This window comes from Gymnoscopelus microlampas (assembly GCF_963454915.1).
Source record: "Gymnoscopelus microlampas genome assembly, chromosome: 11".
NCBI lineage: Eukaryota > Metazoa > Chordata > Actinopteri > Myctophiformes > Myctophidae > Gymnoscopelus > Gymnoscopelus microlampas.
Window position 1 is genome coordinate 15,358,364 of NC_139948.1, and position 23,946 is coordinate 15,382,309.

The following is a 23,946-nucleotide window of genomic DNA, read 5'->3' on the forward strand; positions in this document are numbered from 1 at the left end:
GTCATTTTAATGCGTCCATCGGGCCCAGTGTTGCCATGTCGGCTTATTATAAGCGACGTTGGGCTTCTTTTTCTGTAAAGTTGCGTGTTGCGTTTTTTGGGGGCTCGTTTTTAACGTGTAGTTGCTTATTTGGGCTGTTTTCCTAATGTTTAAACCAGTGGCTCTAAAACATTTGTCAAGGAATTAAAAGAAAGAAGAAATTAATATATATTTGTCTGTGGACCGACCCCGATCTGAAAACGTTTTGTGCCAGGGACCCCATACAAGATTAAAAGTAAAATTGTTTTCAAGATTTTTTTGAAAATAGCTTATGTACAATATTTAACATGTTTAAAGGGCGAAGAGCTCGCTTCTTTTTGGTGTGTTTTCATAGACCTGGTTGCTTATTTCTCTCACACAATCTGGCAACACTGCATTCGGGCCCTTCTCGTCCTCCGTCGCAGAGTTAGCTCAGCGTGTGTTCACTGTTGTTGAGCAAGAGGTCAAACCATAGAGTTCTATTATCATAGAAACCAACATGTCTCGGTGTCTGAAGCTTTTCCAGTTTGTTTCTCTGGGTTCTTCTCACAGGAGCAGCAGCAGGTTGTTGTCATGTGGACGAGCTGTGAGGAGCAGCTCCTACACTGCAGGTACACAACTCTCTGTGTGTGTGTGTGTGTGTGTGTGTGTGTGTGTGTGTGTGTGTGTGTGTGCGTCAGGGAGCTAAAGTAGCCTAGCCGCCAATGCTAACTGCTGTGCAATAATAGTCTTACTCTTGCATCAGCAAGACTGTCTTCTTGCTATGATATTCATATTTGTCACATAGTTCCTCCATAACACGGTGGTCTTTAACGCTGTTACAACATGACAAACAGTCATATTGAAGTTAAACTGTTCCGTGTATATCCCTGTGGTAATATTACATCATGTAGAAGTCACTCTCCCATGTACATAGTAAACTCCTCAGTGTTAAACTGCTATCGGGAACTTAACATCTTTTAATGAATAAAATTATATATTTGTGTATGAAAGGGTATGTTAATACAATATCACTAGCACATCTGTATGGTTTGATTGATTGAATACTTTATTAGCAGTTTGCAAAAAAACAAGCACAGGAAAGTACAGTTAAATACAAGGTTTGCTAAGAGGATTTTAAACCCAAGAAGACTGTCTTGTTTCCATTGGGGTCCTTTATACTCAATTCATCTTTAGAGTATAAAGGATGTTACACAATGTCACTAGCACATCTGTATGGAAGGGTATGTTAACACAATGTCACTAGCACATCTGTATGGAAGGGGATGTTACACAATGTCACTAGCACATCTGCAGTGGGTCGAAGGTGGTCTCCCTACTCTTCCATTGAGACATTTAGATCATGGTGTAGGGTGGAACGCCTACCGGTTGACAAGTAGTACTGCCTGAAGCTCATACTCAAAACCTCTCCCCTGGCCATGTGAGGAATGCCTCTTGATTGAGCAATCTCAAGACCTAGGTTTTGAATCCAGTATGACATGATAACATTTATAGATTACAGCTTTAATTAAACTCTGAACGCATGCAAGGGTCCATTTCGGTTACATTTGTCCAACACTCAGTGTTACAAATGGATAAATAGACTTTATTTTGAGTGTGTAGACTAGAGTATTTGGACTACAGGTAGACTATGAGATAGGGCTGCAGCTATATCGATTATTTCTCAGCGATTATTCTATTTTATAAATCGAATAATCAAGAAGTGTGTTTTTACTTCACACAATGGTGCCATGCAGATCTACAAGCGCACAACGCATCACAAATCACAATGCCACGAGTTGTTAGCTTGTAGATCTGCTATTTTCCCAATTTAAAAAAACACATTTGTAAGCTTATTGCCTCATGACATGCTTATTAATCGGTTATTTTATTAAATGTATCAAAAATAATAACAATAATCGATTAGTTTGATGAACTGTTGCCCCCCCTTAGACTTCATCTTGTTCCCTTGTCATCAGATGCTCGGCACAGGCAGCAGCAGCAGCAGATGTGGTGCAGCAGACCCAGGGTGTGGAGCGCCCAGCACCCTGGACTGGGTCTGAACCAGTACTCCCTCTACAGCACCCAGGAGGCTGAGAAGGTCCCCGATGAGGAGCCCCTGCACACCATCATCAGTGACACAGAGAATGTACAAGGTGATGAAAACATGCACGCGTGGATCATTCTGGATTGTTGTCATATCCTACGTTTAAAAGCTACTTTCTGGAACTTATTGTAATGAATAAAATCTGTATGGTAGAGTATGTTAACCCATTAAGACCTGAAGCCGATTCTACAAATGTTTTCTAAATCCCAACAGTTTTCTAAAAAAACGTCTGTTGCTATATCAGTGGTTCTCAAACGTTTTCATAATTGTCAAGGACCTCCCCAAATGATGTGTATTTGGCCGTGGACCCCCCATCTCAAAATATTTGGTTCCAGGGACCCCCAGAAGCAAAGATTTGAGTTACAAATGTTCGCTTTAGAAGAATATATATATTCACAGATTTGCACACATTTTCGCAATTTAAAAAAAAATAGCAGATCTACAAGCTCATAGCGCGGCACCCGGTGCCAGCGAAAGTGTAAGATACGTTTTTTTTTAGGTCAAATCTTTCCCGGTCTTAATAGTAATACAATATGACTAGCACATCTACAGTGGTTGGAGGTGGTCTCTCTACTCTTCCAAATGTAGACCCTGGTGTCGGGTAGGACACCAGGGTATCTCCCCCGGGTCAAAGGCAGACTCCTTCTTGAAAACATCAGTAGATGTCTGTTATCCCACACGGGATGACCTGGGCCGGTTTTAAATCCCACTTGTTACCGTTTGCAATTACCTGACTCCGTCGGGAGAGGACATAATATCCAAACGTACCGTAGCTTTAACGCCAGCATTAACATTGACGCCTCCTCGTCCTTCTAGGTACTTTCTCCAAACATGAGTTCCAGGCTGAGACCAAAAAGCTCCTTGACATTGTTGCCAGGTCCCTGTACTCTGAGAAAGAGGTGAGAACGGGGAGGGTGGTTTACATAAATCCTTATATGCTATTTTGAAACGTGAGAGGCCTGCTTTTCTTTAAATATTATGACTTATCTGACTCAGGTGTGAAATTCTCACCTTGGGACTGGGTCCATGATTACTGATACTATAAAACATCGTACTGTACTCTCAACTCTCTCACCCCCCCATTACATTTCCTCAGGTGTTCATCAGGGAGCTGATCTCGAACGGTAGCGATGCCCTGGAGAAGCTGCGCCACAAGCTGATCACAGGAGGAGGCGACACGGCGCCCATGGAGATCCACCTCCAAACGGACGCTGCCAAAGGCACCTTCACCATCCAGGTACTCTCAGGTCACGGAGTAGGCAGTACAGGGCAAGTCACCTGGAATGTGTATGACCTGCACACTCTGAAGGGAAAGATGAGACTTTTGAACACTGAAAATGTACAACTGAATTTAATGGACAGGCTGTCAACACTGTGTTGTGGGTTTTAAAGAACTGGGCTGAATTTGGGCCACATTTCAATGCAAATGTCTGTTCCTTAAGATAGTTTGCCACCTGGTGGAGAAATATTGTACTGCATGTTGTGGTGATTACACAGTATGTGACTATTGTCTGTCTGTTGCAGGATACTGGAGTGGGTATGAACCAAGAGGATCTGGTTGCCAACTTGGGGACCATCGCCCGATCTGGTTCTAAGGTAGCTGTTAATATACTATACTCCATGTATTTTAACGGTGGTTCTGTGTCCTGTCATGGCGATTTGGTCCACAGACATGTTTTTTTTTCACTTACCATGATATCTGAACTGTCCAAGTAGTACCAGGACAAAAACTTTATCCTCTAGAGTCCTTCTCACTTCAAGCTTTTTCCCTTGGTTGACTACTGTAGCTGGTTCAGAATGATAATGCTGACGTTTTTTCATTGACTCTGTCCCAGTTAAATCCTCAATTTACAGCATCCATTTTTATGTATAAGTCAAGGGTCACCTTTTGTGCTTATTACACTCTGCTGTTGTTGACAAGCACTGATAACTCAATATTTTGTATTACGTATACTGGTACCTGCTTTAAAATGTTTTTTATTTTACTTTATTTTGTGTGCACTCGCCCAATAATACAAGCGTCATATAAAAAAAATGGCATGAGATGCCAACACTATTTACCATACATACAGTGGGGCAAAAAAGTATTTAGTCAGCCACCATTGTGCAAGTTCTCCCACTTAAAAAGATGAGAGAGGCCTGTTATTTTCATCATAGTTATACATCAACTATGAGAGACAAAATTAGGAAAAAAAATCCAGAAAATCACATTGTCTGATTTTTAAAGAATTTATTTGCAAATTATGAGGAAAATAAGTATTTGGTCAATAACAAAAGTTCATCTCAATAGTTTGTTATATACCCTTTGTTGGCAATGACAGAGGTCAAACGTTTTCTGTAAGTCTTCACAAGGTTACCACGCACTGTTGCTGGTATGTTGGCCCATTCCTCCATGCAGATCTCCTCTAGAGCAGTGATAGTTTCGGGGCTGCCGCTGGGCAACACAGACTTTCAACTCCCTCCAAAGATTTTCTATGGGGTTGAGATCTGGAGACTGGCTAGGCCACTCCAGGACCTTGAAATGCTTCTTACGAAGCCACTCCTTCGTTGCCCGGGCGGTGTGTTTGGGATCATGGTCATGCTGAAAGACCTAGCCACGTTTCATCTTCAATGCCCTTGCTGATGGAAGGAGGTTTTCACTCAAAATCTCACGATACATGGCCCCATTCATTATTCCCTTTACACGGATCAGTCGTCCTGGTCCCTTTGCAGAAAAACAGCCCCAAAGCATTATGTTTACACCCCCATGCTTCACAGTAGGTATGGTGTTCTTTGGTTGCAACTCAGCATTCTTTCTCCTCCAAACACGAGAAGTTGAGTTTCTACCAAAAAGTTCTATTTTGGTTTCATCTGACCATATGACATAATCCCAATCCTCTTCTGGATCATCCAAATGCTCTCTAGCAAACCTCAGACTGGCCTGGACATCTACTGGCTTAAGCAGGGGGACACGTCTGGCACTACAGGATTTGAGTCCCTGGCGGCGTAGTGTGTTACTGATGGTAGCCTTTGTTACTTTGGTCCCAGCTCTCTGCAGGTCATTCACTAAGTTAAAACATTTTTTTTTTTAAATGATCCTACGGGGTGAGATCTTGCGTGGAGGAATGGGCCAACATACCAGCAACAGTGCGTGGTAACCTTGTGAAGACTTACAGAAAACGTTTGACCTCTGTCATTGCCAACAAAGGTTATAAAACAAAGTATTGAGATGAACTTTTGTTATTGACCAAATACTTATTTTCCTCATAATTTGCAAATAAATTCTTTAAAAATCAGACAATGTGATTTTCTGGATTTTTTTTCCTAATTTTGTCTCTCATAGTTGATGTATAACTATGATGAAAATTACAGGCCTCTCTCATCTTTTTAAGTGGGAGAACTTGCACAATGGTGGCTGACTAAATACTTTTTTGCCCCACTGTATATGAACAATAGCTGGCAACTGCAAGTTGGATTACCGTAATTTTCGCACTATAAGCCGCACCTGAATATAAGCCGCAGCAGCTAAATTGAATGATTTGTACATATATAAGCCGCACTGGACTATAAGCCGCGGGTGTAAAATCCCTAGATTTAGGAGGTCCCCTAGTGGCCGTTAGCTATAAAAATCCATAGATAAGCCGCACCGTTATATAAGCCGCAGGGTCGAAAAATGGGGAAAAAGTCGCGGCTTATAGTCCGAAATTTACGGTAAGTTAATTAATTTATGACTACCGCCCCACCATCACCATACTGTCTCGTCCTCACAGGCATTCCTAGATGCTCTACAGGACCAGGCAGAGGCCAGCAGCACCATCATCGGTCAGTTTGGAGTGGGCTTCTACTCCGCCTTCATGGTGGCCGACCGCGTGGACGTCTACTCACAGTCAGCCGAGCCCGACGTTCCTGGATACAAGTGGTCTTCAGATGGGTAAGACGAAGAAAGAAAGAACAGTATATTTTATACATACAGGTAAATCCTGTTGAGATACTCTGTGATCTCTTTTCGTCAGAAAATGACGGCAATACAAGAAGCTTCAGCAACATTCAAAGCACCTCTGGAAAACGTACGAATAGAAACTCAAAATTACACTAATTACGTACGTTTTCAGTAGAATCTGCCATCAAACCAATTTTAAGACCTAAACGAAATCAGTTCCTTAAGCTGCAGATAGACAGTAGAGATATAACTTTTACCATATGAAATTGGTAAAAGATGCAAGATAGGAATTGAATGGCGTGCGAGGACGACTCTGATAATACATGTGCTCTAGAGATTGGTTAAAGCTACTGACTTTGTTTTCTCCCAGCTCCGGAGCGTTTGAGATCGCTGAAGCAGGTGGAGTCAGACAGGGGACTAAGATCGTGCTTCACCTCAAGGACGACTGCAAGGAGTTCTCCGCTGAGGACCGAGTTAAAGGTACCTCCAGGACCCACCGCAATGAGCCATTTAATATAATTAATATGCCATAGTGTAAACAACCTCACGTTTCCACACGTTGTCGTCTGTCTCTTTCAGAGGTTGTGAACAAGTACAGCAACTTTGTCAGTTTCCCCATCTTCCTGAATGGACGCAGACTGAACACTCTGCAGGTCAGCCTCTCTGTCTGGTTCTGTGCAGATATTATGCCTGATTAATACTTGGTTGCACGCTGGTGGCGCACACTGAAAATAACCGTTCTACAGGCTTACAGCGAGTTTGTAGATCTGCTGTTTTTGGTGCATGATTTGCGACCAATTATAAATCAGGCATTTAGTATCCACCTGTGTCTCCCTCACGTAGGCCCTGTGGATGATGGAACCCAAGGAGATCAGCGAGTGGCAGCATGAGGAGTTCTACCGCTACGTGTCCCAGTCGTACGACAGGCCCCGCTACACGCTGCACTACCGCGCTGACGCCCCGCTCAACATCCGCAGCATCTTCTACGTACCTGACATTGTGAGGGATGCAGATCACACCATTTCACAAACCTAGGGTTCGAGATGTGAACACTTCTAGTGTTTAGAAATGTGAACCGATGGAGGCATTCATGGCGTTTTCCACTGCATCGTACCGGCTCGACTCTACTTTTTTTGGTTTTCCATTAGGCAAAAGTCCCTGGTATTCTTTTGGTATCGCCCCCGCTGCGGTTCCCAGCAAGATGAGGCGATAACAAAAGTTGATATGAAAACACTGCAGACTACAGTACTGATTGGTCAGAGAGAATCGTCCGTAGCATCATTGTATGACAAAGGACTCCCCTATACTGCATGGAAGCTCCCAAATACTTTTAACAAACTTTGAAACTAGCTGCTGTAAATCAATATTGAGCAACTTGCCTAAAAAAATGTTATCAGAAACTGTTACTGTTGGACCGTACAGGTGAAATGGAGACGGCATTAGCTTTAAATGTAGCATTGTTTAGCACACTCCTATGCAGAGGCCCAGTGGCCTTGTGGTTAGAGTGACCATCACTCCCCAATCTCCGGCCAAGCCATACCAAAGACTATAAAGGTAGCCAATGCCTTGCTGCTTGGCACTCAGCATCATGGGCTGGATTGGAGGTAAGACCCCATGACATACCAGCATCGTGTCCAGGGGGTATACAGTACATCAAGCTGCCTCATGCTAAGGGAACAGGAGGTATGCTCCTGATGTACGGGCCAAATGGCTCAGGAGTCATTGGTTCTGAAGGTTACTTATGAGAGCCAGCTACGCTGAGGGGATCCTATCTAGAGTGGGAAACTAAGTAAAGCGAGTTAAGTTGAGTTGAGCTTTTATCATGCAGTGGAAAATGACTTACGATTTGGAGTGAAATGATGAACAGTAATTAATTCATCAGATAACAATGTTTTGTTCTAAAATGATTGGTTTAGTGAATTACAACTATTCACAACTTCACTAAAATGGGAATGCTTATCGTTCCATATTATAATTTCAAAATGTGTGTTTCAGTCTGCTGTTAACATAACTTATAGCGGTAAAACATGTGAAACACGTTAATGGCACTCAATGACTTAACATAACTCATCTTGATGATTTAGGCTTTTATTACCTACATCCAGTGTTGTGTTCTAGTTTTTTTCGGAAGGTATACGCTACGATGCGCGTGGTCGTGGGTATACGCTCTCGCGTTTTCAATGGATGAAACAGTTTTTGAAGGTATACGGTAGCGACGAAAAAAAATCTCAAGGTATATGCCTTACACAGCATCTGACGGTAGAACACACCACTGCCTACATCGTCATTTTATTATCAAAATCAATCATCAGATTAAGTGCAAGAAATAATGGACAGATTAGTTGTTTATGGATATTTTATGGATGGATTATGGTGGATAGTTGAAACCAAGACTTATTTCATGTTTTCCTATGTGCATGTGCTGTGAGCAGAAGCCCACCATGTTTGATGTGAGCAGGGAGATGGGCTCCAGCGTGGCTCTGTACAGCAGGAAGATTCTCATCCAGACCAAGGCCACTGACATCCTGCCCAAATGGCTGCGTTTCCTCAGAGGTCTGTGTCTCTCCTCTTACGCCTCATACTTTCAAAATGACTGATTTTCAAGCAACGCAATACATTCCACAAGCAAGTAGAAGTATACATTTTATTTGAGTATGTTTTCTTTTTTTTTCCGGACCCTCACTTAACAACTTTCAACCTGGTGACTTTCAACCTGGTGTCAATAATCTTCGAAACGTTTACAAAAGGATCAAACTTAAAAAAGCTACAAGCTCACAAGGCATTGTGACGCTTTGTGAGCTTAAAGATATAGTTACAGGGATGGCCTAGCAAGAGGCAATATTAAGAAACAGTCCGCGCTCACAAAATACATTTTATGCGCTTTTTAAGCAGAAGTCTGACAAGCGGATGTGTTTTGGCTCCTCGGGTTTCTAGCAAGAGGCAAGCCTCTTGAAATTAGAGCCTTCACACTCTCAATAATCCCCATGCATGACCTTTAAAGTCTTTTAAAGCTGGCAAAACGGTGTATATTGTTTTTATGATTTTTTTTATGTGTGTGTGTATTTGATCAGGTGTTGTGGACAGTGAGGACATCCCATTGAATCTGAGCAGAGAGCTGCTTCAGGAGAGTGCTCTGATCAGGTAGAACAGCTGTTTAACACATTCTGCCATCTTTCACACAATTGACCATCTCACAGACCATCCACCCGCCTATATGTCTATAAAATAGCATTTAATCGGACCCAATGGCCCTTCGTCCTCCAGGAAGCTCCGTGACGTTCTGCAGCAGAGGGTGATCCGCTTCCTGTTGGACCAGAGCAAGAAGGAACCAGAGAAGTACAACAAGTTCTTTGAAGACTACGGTCTCTTCATGCGTGAGGGAATCGTCACCACCCAGGAACAGGACGTCAAGGTGCAGTCTTTGGGCTTCATATTTGAATTTTGAATATTTTAATGCTTAATGGTCTGCAAAATAGTCTGGGAATGATTTGTTTTTGTTTGGTCTCCCAGAAGCAGTTTTCAACATTAAATTAATACAATCTTTTATTAGCACACTAGAAACTAGAAATTGGAGCGATATTTATTTAGCATGTCTTAAGTTTTCTGAAAGATGAGATGTCTTTGACTGTTAAGAGTCGCTGTCCATGTCGCTTCTCAAATTTACAGGAGGATATCGCTAAGCTGTTGAGGTTTGAGTCCTCGGCGCTGCCCGCCGGGCAACAGACCAATCTGATGGAGTACGGCTCCCGCATGAAGGCTGGCACGCGCAACATCTACTACCTGTGTGCCCCCAACCGCCACCTGGCAGAGCACTCCGTCTACTACGAGGCCATGAAACAGAAGGACATGGAGGTGACGTCTGAGAATTGTCTGTGTGACACAAAGTCGGGTTTCTCTAGCCGTGATTTTGTGTGAATTATGTTGTAACTCACTGTCGGGCCGGGCGGGGAGGAAGGGGGGCCGGGGACGCTTCAGCTCTGAGCAGATCCACAGCATCCAACTAGAGTACGTTGTGATTATTTAGGTGGCCGCGGAGAAAATATTTGTATAGGCTTATCCATCTTATTGCCTAGAATGGTCTAATGCTATGGTGCCTAATTGTAGTTCTGTTTTTAATCTTATATCTAAATAAAAAATATTTTAGTCATTTAGTTATTATGATGAACGGCTTGGCTCATTTTGGTGCACCGTGGTGCCTTAGGCACTGTGTGCTGTGCCGGTGCCTAGCGGCGGTACTGCTTGTGTCTTAATCCATCTGGGTTTTTTTGCTCCCGCCTCCGTCAGATTAGTCTGGTTTCCAGGTATACCTCTTGTCTTCTGTTGAATCCATCCGTTTGTTTGTGACTTGGCGTTTTGTTCCTCCAGGTGCTGTTCTGCTATGAGCAGTTTGACGAGCTGACACTGCTGCACCTCCGGGAGTTTGACAAGAAGAAGATGATCTCTGTGGAGACGGACATCGTGGTGGACCACTACAAGGAGGAGAAGTACCAGGACAGCAAGCCCGGTTAGACCCCCCCCCCCTCCCCTGTCGCACCATTTCTGCTTCAGCACGGGGTTCTCGAACCTCTAAGATTGAGCAGCTGTTGTCCTGACCTCTGCTGGTAGCCTTGACTCCCCCTCTCCTCTCTGTTTGTCTGCAGAGTCAGAGCGCCTGACAGTGGAACAAGCTGAGGACTTAATGGCCTGGATGAGGAACGTGCTGGGCCCCAGAGTCACCAATATCAAGGTAATGAAAGCAGACAGCATCAATGCATATCGTCACTGTCTCCACATTCTAACTTTTGGTGTTTTTTTGTAAATTAATGCCCTACTTGATCATACTACAGCGTCACAAAAGTAGCAGATTCGAGGTTGTAGATCTGCAACTTTTGCATTTGAAACCTGAAAAGTAACTAGTAGTTTTGAACATGAGGTTTCCACCCGACAGAGCCGATATTTTGGAACCCATGGAAGGGCGATTGCTCCGTCTTCTCAATTGACACCTGTGTGGTTCATTAGCATGGAACCCATTTCAACCCTTTTCACTCCTTCCTTACCACCACCAGGTGACCCCTCGCCTGGACACGCACCCAGCCATGATCACAGTGCTGGAGATGGGCGCCGCGCGCCATTTCCTCCGCACCCAGCAGGTGTCCCGCAGCGTCGAGGAGAGAGCCCAGTTACTGCAGCCCACACTGGAGATCAATGCTGGGTAAGAGAGAGGGAAGAGATACGGGGGCGTGTGTGGAGTGTAAGTGGTGCATTTAAACAGTGCCTTTATCCAAAGGTGCTTACAATGTGCATTACATTCACACATTTGCCTCCGTTTTGTATTTGCAGTCGCGTAAATTTGTCCTGCAGTAAATCTAATTAGTCGAAGCATATATAGCTTGCTGCTTATCACAAATGGGAATTAAAGAATATGTTTTAAAGATATTTTTTTATATTTGTTTTCGTGAACGGAATTGACGGATGACTGCTTCCTTTCTCTGCTTTCGGGACGTGTAGTTCCAGACTCTGTATAGCATTCGGAGATTGTGGAATAGTAGTCTGGCTACGCGAGACTAGGGGTTCAGTGTCTTACTCAAGGACACTTGAGTAAGACAAGTGTCCGGGAACCTTCCGATTCCCAAGTGCCGGGAACCTTCCGGGAACCTTCCGATTCCCAAGTGCCTGCCATACCTCCTAAACTACTGCCCCATGGTCACAGGGATTCAGTGTGGTTGCAGTGTACTAAAAAAAGGAAGAGGTTTATTTTGTGTTGTCCAACATTCACCCTCTCTAATTGATGTTGATTTCCCAGACATGACCTCATCAAAAAGATGCATGCACTGAAAGAGACCGACTCTGACCTGGCTAGACTGCTACTGGAACAGGTGAAGTACCACTCAGCAAACACAGTCTGAACAAACAGCTATTTCAGCCCTTAGAGGTTTAAATGTGTTACAAGGGGATTGCTTATTGACTTAGCTGTAGGCTACTACTCTACTACGTTTTCCAGAAAGGTCAAAACAAGAGTTTCAAGATTAAAATTACATTGGATTTATTTTTGGAATGACAGTCTGCTCAAACTAATTAAACGGGCGTCATTGCTGCCACTCAAATGAAACATCTAGTCACAAACATGAGAATTTAAGCTTCAGTCTCTGGTTCTAACACCTGGCAACACTGAAGAACCTCAAGACCTCTAGATCATCATCAACCATGCCCCCCACTTGCTACAATAGCCTTCCACATTTTTCATTGAATCTTCTCCCCATTGCAGATCTATGACAATGCCATGATCGCAGCAGGCCTGAATGACGATCCCAGACCCATGATAGCCCGTCTCAACGAGTTGCTGACCAAAGCTCTGGAGAAGCACTGAGACACAGATACAGTGCACAGTACAGCCTGCCTTGGCTTGAATGACTATGGCCTATAGACTAAACCACGATCTGCAGCCCTGCAAAGCATGAGCTGCTTCCAAACAGCACTAAAGGCCCCTCTTAAGCCATGCAATCACTTCATCTAGCCCTCCCATTCAAACGGTTGAAGACAGAGGACATACCGGCCAGAGCGTGGGTGGAATGAAGAAGGACTATTGGAAGACATTTCTATAGAGCACTTGTGGTAATATTTCTGCGTCGTATTATTTATGTTTTCTGTTCAGAGCTATTTCATAAGGATGTTGTTTGCACCGCTGGTGATGATGGTATTCGAAGATGGTGCCATGAAGATGCCCAAGGTTTCTTCTGTCATGTGGCTTATGGTTTGAAAGCAGTCATAACAGACTGCTGATAAAGTTGGACTCCATTCTATTACAAATACAAGCCTTCTGTACCAACAGTTGAGAAAAACTGTTACTCTTTGTCCCTCTGTCTTTATTTATCCATGTTATTACCCATTGTCTCTCCCTTTTTCTTTTACAGTGTGTCACTCATTTTGATATTTGATTAAATCTAGACAATTTATTTTGAGATTAAGGATAATAAACAGTGTATATCATTTCATACCAGATGTTAGGTCAGTGTTCAAATAAATGAATTCATCAAAAAGGATTCATAATTAGTTCTTTGTAACCTTAACTTAATACCAGTATAGATTACACAGATTTCTTTATTGAATAAAGCATTCGTGAAACCCTTGATGGTGGTTTAACGTCTATAAGAAATTGTTAACAAATACGGAAAAATCTATGCAATATTCTCTGATGTTATTCGGAATATTACTTCATTAATTGTGATTCCCCAATTCACTGCCAAAAGTGGCGCTATGAATATTTAGGACAAATGTAATACATCTTTCACCTTTTGAAGTAAATTGCTTTTTTGATGTGTTACATACACAATATCTGAACACACAGCTAGCAACATGTTATAAAACATAAATACCTTGACCAGGTAGAAATTCTGAAGGTATGATTGTTAATACAATATTTCCACATAACTATCTTGAGATGTCCAACTACCAGAGCAGTTGATTAGCTACATGGTTTAGTCTACCAGCACCATCTCTGTTGAGCCCACTGATGTGTCTGTATCCACCATTACTACTACAAGTGTTATCAAGTCCTCCAGTTTAAACCAGTGTGAGGATGCTTTACCCTCTTCTCCATGATTCTTGCCTTGATGTCCAGCACCTGGCCTAAATACAGGTACAAGATGTGCACACAATCTTCTCTGTGAAATGTTTATGACAGGTGTCATGTCAGTACAGTGTTACCATCATAGAATCAACCATCCTTTTGTGACAATGCAGTAACTAGAAACAACCAACAGGTGTCCTCATTCATCTAGTCTATGAAGAGCAGAGGATTTCGTATTTTACTATCAATGTTTTTGTTTAAAGCTGGACTGAAATATTTTCACATACATGTGGGACAAAAGAGAAGTTACAGCTCCTGTGATCACATGACCACAAGAGCAATTTAGTCATTATGCCAATTGATCCCTCCCCACACACATTTCTGTGTCGTCATTGCTGTTGCATCCTACTGACTCACCTACCAGAGAGGAGCCCCCACCAGGAGGACGTAGAGCCTTTGTCCTACTCCTCCCGCCCAACACTCCCTGCTTACAGGTGCCGCCCCAGCCTGTAGGAATACATGCAATGACAAATATCACCCTCGCCGCCCGGCTTCCCTCCTCCGAACACAGGCCAATTGTGTTTGTGTAGACGCTCGACAAAGCCGGATGCACCACGTGGATTTGAACCCACAACCTCTGTGGTGACGTGGTCACATGTTTTAATACTCTCCTGTAACAATCATTTCCAATTGATCTCTAAAGATGTTGAGGGTTGTGTGTCTCGCAAAGTCATACCGGTTTGAAATGCAAGATTTTGTCAAGAGTGCAATTAACCTGGATGAAAAGTCTTTTTTTCATGGTCAGTGTTGTTCACTCTTTCAAATGAAGTACAGTTATTGGTAGGTCCTCTTGTCAAACTGGATATTGTTGTTAGTGGCAGAGGCTACAGTGACAAACATTTTAAAACCTGTCCACTGTACTACAGACAGTGTGGATTCAAGTAGGCTACATAATGTTTCTTGTTTTGTTTGTTGTTGTTTGATCAATGTTCATGTGTGTTTATATGAATGAAAAGAAAACCTGTACACGTTCCCTGTTATTACCCATACATTGATTGCTATTTTTATTCTAATGCAACATTTGTCCATATTACAAAAATACTTTAAAGACTGTAAAGATTCCATATTAACAGTTTTATTAAAGTTTCATTGATTGTCATACATGCATGCAGTGTCATTACTACATATACAATTTTATTTACAAATATCATTACCTTCCAGGTCACCAGACCCTGGTGCATGGAATCAAAGTCATTGTGGAAGTTGGTGTGGTGGATGATTGCACGCTTGTGTTTTTGCTGTGCTTTCTTCCACAGTTGTTCCTCATCTTTGAAGGACTCTGTCTCCATGTCACAATCATAGTACCTGTCCTTGTGGAGCTTCCACTCATTGCTCTTGTCCATCAGGTCGGAGGTGCGGCACGTCAGCTCAACCTTTCGATGTTGATCTTCATGATGCGACAGTATGTGTTGGGGACCCTGTAAGGAACTCTTAAGTCTCTGTACCTGCAGCTCAGCTCAGCTCAGCGCGGATGTCTTAAAGAGTGATTCCCTTCTTGCCATAACTCTTTCTCTCCAGCTCCTCAGCAAAGCCGTCCAGGTCCAAGTGTTTAAGATGCTCCGGGTTCTCCAGGATCTCGTCCAGGGCTTCCGCCGACTGGTTGGCATCCTCTGCCAACTCGTCATACTCCAGGGCGTCTTTAGCCATCTTCAGAGCCAACTCGTACGTCCCCAGATGGACCCGGGAACCATCCAGAACATCAATGTACACGGTGACCAGCTGGGTCCTGTTTTCCAGACAAGTGTTCTTCTGTTTCTGTTTCAGAATCTGAAAAGACACAAGAAAACTAAATGGATGATCTGCAGAACCAGGCACACTAATATAGCAGTATGGCAGGTACAGTAATATGCAGTTCAGAAACTGAAATCTCTTACATGTTGCCAGTGTCTGAATTCATAAACTGAACTGCACATTTACCAAACTTTCCCTCATAACATGACCTCCTCCACATCCCCATTACATCTGAACCAGGCTTTTTCCATAGGGGCTCTTCCTGACATAACATGAATGAACAATGATCACACACCTTGAGGAGCTGAGAGCCCTTCCTGGGTCCAAGGTCGCACACAAACTGAACCAGGCTCTGGGTGTAAGGATGGGCGATGGCTCTGTTCACATCCACTCCCACCTCGTTGACCCGGTTGATGAATTCACAATGCAGAGCGTTGAGCAGGTCTTCTTTCACTACGTGCTCCTGATGGGGGAAATAAAACAACACAAACAAAACAGGTTAACATTACACAGTTATTCAGTTAAAGCGGTTGTTCTCAATCCTTTCCATGTCAAGGACCCACACATTAATATGTATTTGGCCGCAGACCCCTCATCTGAAAATATTTTGTGCCAGAGATCCCCGTACAAGATTTGTGTTGTTAAAATGTTTAAACAATTTCCACATTTTCCCTAACCCATTTAATAAAAAATAGCCTACAAGCTCATAACACTTTGCAACACGTTGTGAGCTTGTAGATCGACTCTCATCGCGTTTGTTTACATTTTTCAAAAGTCATTACGTTACAGAGCTTACCTGAATAACTGAGTTTGCTAAATATCCTTGTTAGTAAGTCATGGACATTTGAATTTTGTTTGTAAGTCAATCTTTTCTCTAAGGACTATTTTCAGCTCGACGTTTCAATTTAATCCTCATTTTAAAATGCATTAAAGGGTATTAATACTATTATAATAACAATTTGACAAAGAATATCTGCATCATTGATATTTTGTGTGGTGGATTATTTATCAACTAATAGTCTCTGCGAGTTGATTTCTATAGGTACTGAAATGTATGGAATCCACTGGCTTCCTCTAAAATCAATCAAACTAGTTTTTGGAAAAGTAATGTCAGCAGTAATGTCAAGCATACTGGGAGTCAGTGGGCTAAAGATGCCAGACCACAGGTATGGCCCAAGTGATGTCACATGACATTCTGTACATTTCACTGACCCTCCACCCAGTTTGAGGCACAGGATGAGGTTGGTGACAATGACCTCTTCCTCTACTTACTCTCTGCCTCCTCCATGAAAACATCAAAGTGACTCCCTACAGGACGAGAAACCATCAACCCATGATGCTTTGCATATTTTGTATGTCATTATATAGTTCAAATGCTTATACAGTATGTACAGGTTGACAGTCTTTGATAAATAAACTATAAAGAGGTTATTAGAATAACTAAATGGATCAGCCTAAATAATAATTAAAGATATTTAGGCTGACGTTTGCTCCTTTGCTTTGTCTGACTAGAATGTTGCTTACCTTTGATTTTGTTTTTAATTGGAATTATGTTTCTATTAGGCCAGCTCTGGTCCTAACACCATGGACCAGAGCTACCCATGGGCCTGTTTTTTCTATAATGTAGACCTCCTCTGTGACAGTATCCTGCTCGATATATGTGTTAATTCAAATAATAACTGTTAAAAAGCTTTGGCACATCTAGATTAAAAGTATCTGACAGGTGCGTAGGAAAGATAAGATAATAAACCACACACTCCTGCAGATACAGTAGCAACGTTTTGCTCACTAAACACCTTCCTCAGACATTCATTAAAACAACTAAAAGCTAAAAAAAAACCAATAAGGATAACATGAAAACGTGTTGCTTTTAGCGGCTAGCCATGATTCACATGACTCTCATGTTCAGGGCTAATTAGCGGCTAATATTAGGCTAATATGGTGGAAGAAGTACTCGGATATTTTACTTAAGTAAAAGCAGCACACAATACCACAATGTAAAAATACTCTGTTACAAGTTAAAACTGTTACTGGAGTAAAAGTACAAAAGTATTGGCGTCAAAATATACTTGAAGTACCAAAAGTAAAAGTACTGTTTGAAAATAGCAGATCTACAAGCTCACAGTTGCATCGCCGGTGTTGTGAGCTTGTAGATCGGCTGTTTTCAAATAGCTTTTGGAACCGAGATGTAGTGTATGTAGAAATAAAAGTATTGGCAATTGGAAATACTCAAAAAAAGTACAAATACCTCAAAATTGTACTGTACTTGAGTAAACGTACTTAGTTACTTTCCACCACTGATAATTTAGCATAGATTAGTCAAACTTACTCAGTTGTGTAGAACTATTGATCAATAAGGTTACAAACACTGTTTGACTGCATCTCTCCATCTGCTGTCTGGTGGTCTGGTTGTAGTCTCGCGGCACAATGAATGAAAAATTGTGGGAGGCAACAGTATGGCCACGCGAGACTAGTCTGGTTGTAACCAGTGGTGTAAAGTAACGAAGTACATTTACTCAACTGCTGTACTTGAGGTATTTTTTTTTACTTTATTTCCAATTTTCAGTACTTGTACTTCTACTCCACTACATCTCAGAGGAAAATACTGTACTTTTACTCCACTACAATTATTTGAAAACTTTAGTTACTAGTTACTTTGCAGATATAAGTTATTATATTATAAAACATACATTAACCCCTTTAGCCCTATTTTATACATAGGCTATTTGAAAATAACCGATCTACAAGCTCACAACGCTCACGAAGCGATGCATTGTGAGTTTGTAGATCTACTATTTTCAAACATTTTAGTACTTTTACTTTTGGTACTCTAAATATATTTTGTATTTTGCCAATACCTTTGTACTTTTACTCAAGTACATTTTGAATTCCGGACTTTTACTTGTAACAGAGTATTTCTACATTGCAGTATTGATACTTTTACTTAAGTAAAACATTTGAGTACTTTTCCCACCACTGGTTGTAAATGTAACGTACTTTTCGTGACTTAGATGAAAGTTGTTTTGATTTGAAAAATCAACGTCAAGCTCGTCCTCTCACCTGTTCGAACTACGCAGTTCTAAACACGCTGTTCTCATTGGCCACGGTGCTTTCGTGCAGCCAATGAAAAACGGCCAGTGCGTGGTTTGCCATTTCACAGACCGTTCTCGCGAGACACGGGAACGGAACACACCAATAGCAATCGTTGTTACGATGGCTGACCAATGAACGATAAGCTCGCTCAAGACGGCGGTTTAAAGCTCTTCAACGGTGCAAACGAGCTCAGATGCTACGTGACATTGACTTGAAACGCACGCATTTCCACCTTGAGACTCATCATCTTAAAGGACTTTAACGGTTAACTGACTTGAGGATTTTCATCACCAAGTTGCCAACGACCACCAGATCATCACAACCCAGGATTTAGACCACATCTTATCAGATTTGGACCCGTTTCCTTGGGATTTTTTTGTATTTTCTTCCTTTTATAACCAGCCTTTCTTCAACCAGCGTTCAGGTGAGTTCATTTTGATGATGCTCAGGCCTTGGGGGGGGGGGGGGGGTGTCGATTGTTATGCTATTTAAAATGCCTTATTGTACTTGTGTTTGATTGTAGCGTTTAGTTTATATGTCTTTAGAAGCTACAACAAAGTCATTGTGGATAACGTGCAGGTGACCGGGTTAGTCATCATGGTGCTGAACAGCTGGTTTTTGATCTGTTTATTTTGGTTGCGTTACATTACCCACCGTTGATTGTCATCATAGTCGAGGTTTTAGCCTTATTGATACAAGACTAGCTGTCAAATATTATATTACCGTCTTGATGGATCAAGACGGTTGGAGTTAACTTCTAGCTACCGTTGTCGTCGCGTGTCACTGTCAGAAGAGGCCTGTTTGTGGACGTTAGCCTGTTTAGAACCGGCTATGAAAGCCTGTTTGTGGACGTTAGTTATGTCGTTGATTTCGTGTCGTTGATTTTTTTTGACAGCTTGTCACTGTCAGAAGAGGCCTGTTTGTGGATGTTATATGTCGTTGATTTCGGCGTTAAGCCTTCGTCAGCGTTGCGTCGTTAAGACACACCGCTGATGAAGCGATGTGTCTGATCATGGGGGTCCTGATCATGTCAAGGACCCCCAAATTCACACTTATTACCCCGCGGACCCCCATTTGAAAAGATAAACCACAACCATTTTAATTTCAAGGACCCCCTTGACATGCATTAGGCTACGGACCCCCATTTAATGGCATTTATACCTTTGGGACCCCAATTGTATTGTAAAATCAATGTTAATTTAACTCTGAGAGTGTACAAATGTGTGTACACTCTCAGAGTTACAGACCCATGAGGGTCCATTTGGTTCCTGTCCATCATTTAGCTGGGGACCCCCTGGAACCCCCTCCAGTACAGAGAATCAATGCATTAAAAGGACTGTTCCGTGAGTGCTGGTATTCTCTTACTGAGATGTATTGTAACGTTACTTTTCCCGACCGTTCACCCGGTAAGAAAGTTTAGTATTGTTGAAAAGAGTTGGAGTCCTGCTCGCACCCTTATTTAAAGATGTATCTATTGACTTCAACATGCTATAAATGTACTAGGTGTAAATGAGTTGTACTTAAAACGTCTCATTGTAGCTTGTTTTTGTTTGAATCAATAGGCTCTATTCACAGCAGCCATATTATGAAGACATTCACAGGTGTACCGTGTTACCAATGGATTCTAATGAAGGCTCTGTTCCATTCTGGTCAAACAGAGTCAGGGTGCTGATATTGTGCATGTTGGCTCAGTGGAAACCTTCCAAATGGCCGCTTTACAGGTGTAAGGGTCCATTTGGTTTCATTTGTACACTCTCAGAGTTATGGGGGTCGTGGAAACCACTGTGCTACACTAAATGGAACAGAGCCTTCATTAGTATCATTGGTAACACCTGGGAAGGAAGTGATAATATGGCTGCTGTGCATAGAGCCTATTGAATGCTGTTGTCCTTCAAATCATGTGAAAAATAACAGATCTACAAGCTAACAACCTGTAGTATCAACCCATCAACTAATCAATGACTTTTTGTACTTGTTTGTGTGATAGGTATGTTTCCACAGTTCCTTGTGGAGAACGTTCCAGACATGCATGTAAGTGTACACTACAGTGTTGCACTGTAGCACTTTAATATGAATGTTTTACGTTTTGTATGTATTTGCTTGCTTTGCTTTTCATTGCTGTTGGGTAGAAACCTCCTATCTCCCTATTCTAACTTACTTTTTTACAAAGCATAAAAATTAGCTGATCTACAAGCTTGAAACGTGGAACAAAGCAACGCGTTTTGAGCTTGTAGATCTGCTACGTTTGCTATTTTCTAATTAGAATCCTGAAAAGTAACAGTTTTGGACATATGACATATTTCCACCCATTTCGTTTCATTAGTGGGACTTCTAGTTTTTTAAATACTGTTTTAATCATAATTTTGTACGATTTACAATGTTTTAACATTCAAACTGAAATAATATACTTAACACCAGAAGGACTTGAACTGAACTTTCCTACTTAAGTTGCATGAGCTGTTAGGAGTTTATTTTTGTCATTTTTATCCTTTATTTAGATCCTAGGGCAGAGAGAGGAGACAGCAGAGATGCCCGTAGGACAGAGAGAGGAGAGACCAGTAGGGCGGAGCAAGAAAAGACTTTCCTGGCGTGGACTTGGCGTGGGCCACCAGGTGGGCTTGGGGACATTTTCTTTTGCATCATACTGCTGTGTTACAGTGAACTTGATCATCCTCTGAAGAACTGAAACAGAATTAACATGATATTTCGCTTGTTTATCATCTGTACGGCTCTTTTTAAGAACACGACTAACAAAAATGTTATCTCTCAATCTACTCATTCTACTGTACACTCAGGAGAGCACCACCAGTTTCCACACCGCCAAAGATACAGACTTCACCTTCCCAGAACCCACCGGTGACCTGCGACCTGTCACACTGGACCACAACGACCACGGCCGCTGTGGGGGGAAACTTGGCGAGAGGAGGTCATTCTCCCAAGGCTACAGGTCATTGTCCCCATCTTCAACTTCATCACCATGGGCATCGTCATGGGGATCGGCATCGGCATCCTCCCACAGCCACAGGCCAGACTCCAGTGGTGTCCATTTGGCCTTAACAGAGATGGATCCTTCCATTAAAGGTAAGCTATGCAGTGGAATGTAAAGGCACAACACTTAATCCAAATAATCGCTTGTATAACATTTTTTATAATGGATACTTTAATAAAAAATCTATTAATAATCAATCCCTATTTTGGCCATGTAATTATAGGTTAAACGTTTCAAAAGAGGAACAAAATTATTTGGATATAATAAAAGATGTCTATCTATAAGCTCGTAACGCGTCACATTGTGATGTGTTATGAGCTTGTAGATCTGTTATTTTCACAGGACACCGCTGTCCGCAAACAAACACGATTTGATTCATCGAGAAAGTAATCGATAGAATAACCGCTAAGAAAATAATTGAGAGTGGCAGGTAGCCCTAATAATTTAGGTAGATAGAGAGATTGATTGATTAAACTTGTATTTCTTTTGTCTGTATAGCTCTTTCAGATATATGTTTGCCATTTAAATATGTCCAACAAGAGCCTTTGGGGGAAGGAGGCTTTGGGACCGTCTTTGGAGGCTACCGTAGAGCTGACAGCCTGCCTGTAAGGATCTCACACACACACACACACACACACACACACACACACACACACACACACACACACACACACACACACACACACACACACACACACACACACACACACACACACACACACACCTTATTTAATGACCTATCATCGATGAATCCATGAATGATATATTTGTTTCTCTCTCCTCAAGGTGGCGATAAAATACATTCCAAAGGAGAAGGTGAAATACACAGAAGTGGTGAGTTGTTTTTAGTTGTTTGTTTTTAATTCTTCTCTCTATAATGTAGTGTCTCTCCCCATATTATGTGGGAGAATCTATTCTAGACAATACATTTACCTGAAACCAGTCACCGTCATAGCCATTGTTAGTCAGTGCACCTTACAGTAAAATATATAAAATATACTAGTAGATAATGATGTAATAGAGTCTTTGTTACTGTGACTTCAGACTGTGAACGGGAACCTGCTCAGGATTCCCACGGAGGTGTTGCTGCAGAGACTGGTAGCAGGAACCTCGGTTGGTGAGTCTGCAGCCGTCACCCTGCTGGACTGGGTTGACCTGGGTCAGCAGGTGGTCCTGGTGCTGGAGAGACCCGCCTCCGCCGTGGACCTGCTTAAATACATGCTGGAAAGAGGAGGCAGCCGGCCGGAGCATGAGGCCAAGGTAAGAGGATGGAAGAATGGATGGATGGAACCTGTGTGTGTGTGTGTGTGTGTGTGTGTGTGTGTGTGTTGGGGGTACTATGTCCTTTCAATAGATCTATCTAGGTCATTACAGCAGTCCAACAGTCTCATAACATGTCTTTCTCTGTCATATCCCCTGGTCCTGTCTCTCTCTCTCCCTCAGACCATAATAAAACAGCTAGTGGACGCACTGACAGAGTTCCATCAGAAAGGTGTCCTTCACAGGGACATCAAGCTACAGAACATAATCGTGCAGACAGGCCCTCACGGTCCAGTAGTCAGGGTCATAGACTTTGGCTGTGGCTGCACCGAGACAGATGAGGAATACACCAAAGTAGCTGGTACAATATTGTTTTGTCTTTTTCCTTTTTGTTTTCCAACTTTCCCCAGTATCTGCCAATATAGTCTTATGGCAATTCCCTGATATGCCCACACACTTACTTGTGTGTAATCTTGTCACCGCTGACCCCTACTGGTTGGTTGTTGGACTCGTTGGTCCCAGGGATGATATCACACCTCCTCATGGAATCGCCTTTTTTAATTGAATACTTTATTAGCAGTTTGCAAAAAAAGTACAGGAAAGTACAGTTCAATACAAGTTCTGCTAAGAGGATTTTAGTCCCACTATGGTTTGTTTCCATTGGGGTCCACTCCTTTGTACTCAATTCATAGAAAATGTAATTTTCTGAAGCCTGCCGCTTCTTTTCACGCGGGAGGACGTAGTGTGTGTGGAGGAACCACCCTATTCCTCACAGTTCAACATGCCTGCTGACAGGCGTCCTTGAGCAACCTGTGGGAGTTGCTAGTGCAGTGACAAAAAACACAGACTGGCTTCCCTCCCGCAATATTCTTGTTTGACCATTTCTGCTCTGGACATTGTATGGGCATAACATAAGGTTACAATGCCTGCTTGTTTGTTCTCACTTGCTCTTTACCCTTTCTTTCTCTCTGTGTGGATTCTAGGAACCAAGTATTACTTCCCTCCAGAGTTCTTTGGAGAAAACAACGCCCTGAAGCCGCGCTACAGGGCAGTCCCCTACACCGTGTGGCAACTTGGAGTGGTGATGTACGTCATCTCGTTTGGACGCTATCCCTTCGTCCTCAACAACAATTACGATTACAGCTTCCAAGTGCCACAGATGAACACTAAGCAGCTGTCCCAATGTAAGACATACACACACTCAAGTACACAGCAAAATAGTTCCTATTATTTCTTTTCACTTA

At 42.3% G+C, this 23,946-nt stretch overlaps 1 protein-coding gene across 1 annotated transcript; it reads left to right on the forward strand.

Annotated features, from left to right (window-relative positions):
• The first annotated feature begins 446 nt into the window (after positions 1–446).
• Positions 447–12,961, forward strand: trap1 (TNF receptor-associated protein 1). The gene is made up of 18 exons (XM_084070940.1): positions 447–629; positions 1,977–2,153; positions 2,921–3,003; positions 3,201–3,341; positions 3,629–3,700; positions 5,854–6,014; positions 6,394–6,503; positions 6,603–6,676; positions 6,867–7,022; positions 8,456–8,576; positions 9,095–9,164; positions 9,288–9,435; positions 9,690–9,875; positions 10,389–10,527; positions 10,664–10,749; positions 11,069–11,214; positions 11,806–11,878; positions 12,268–12,961. Exons 1-18 carry the CDS (start codon positions 518–520, stop codon positions 12,367–12,369), a joined length of 2,157 nt encoding a protein of 718 aa, XP_083927066.1. The 5' UTR covers positions 447–517; the 3' UTR covers positions 12,370–12,961.
• The last annotated feature ends 10,985 nt before the right edge of the window (positions 12,962–23,946 follow it).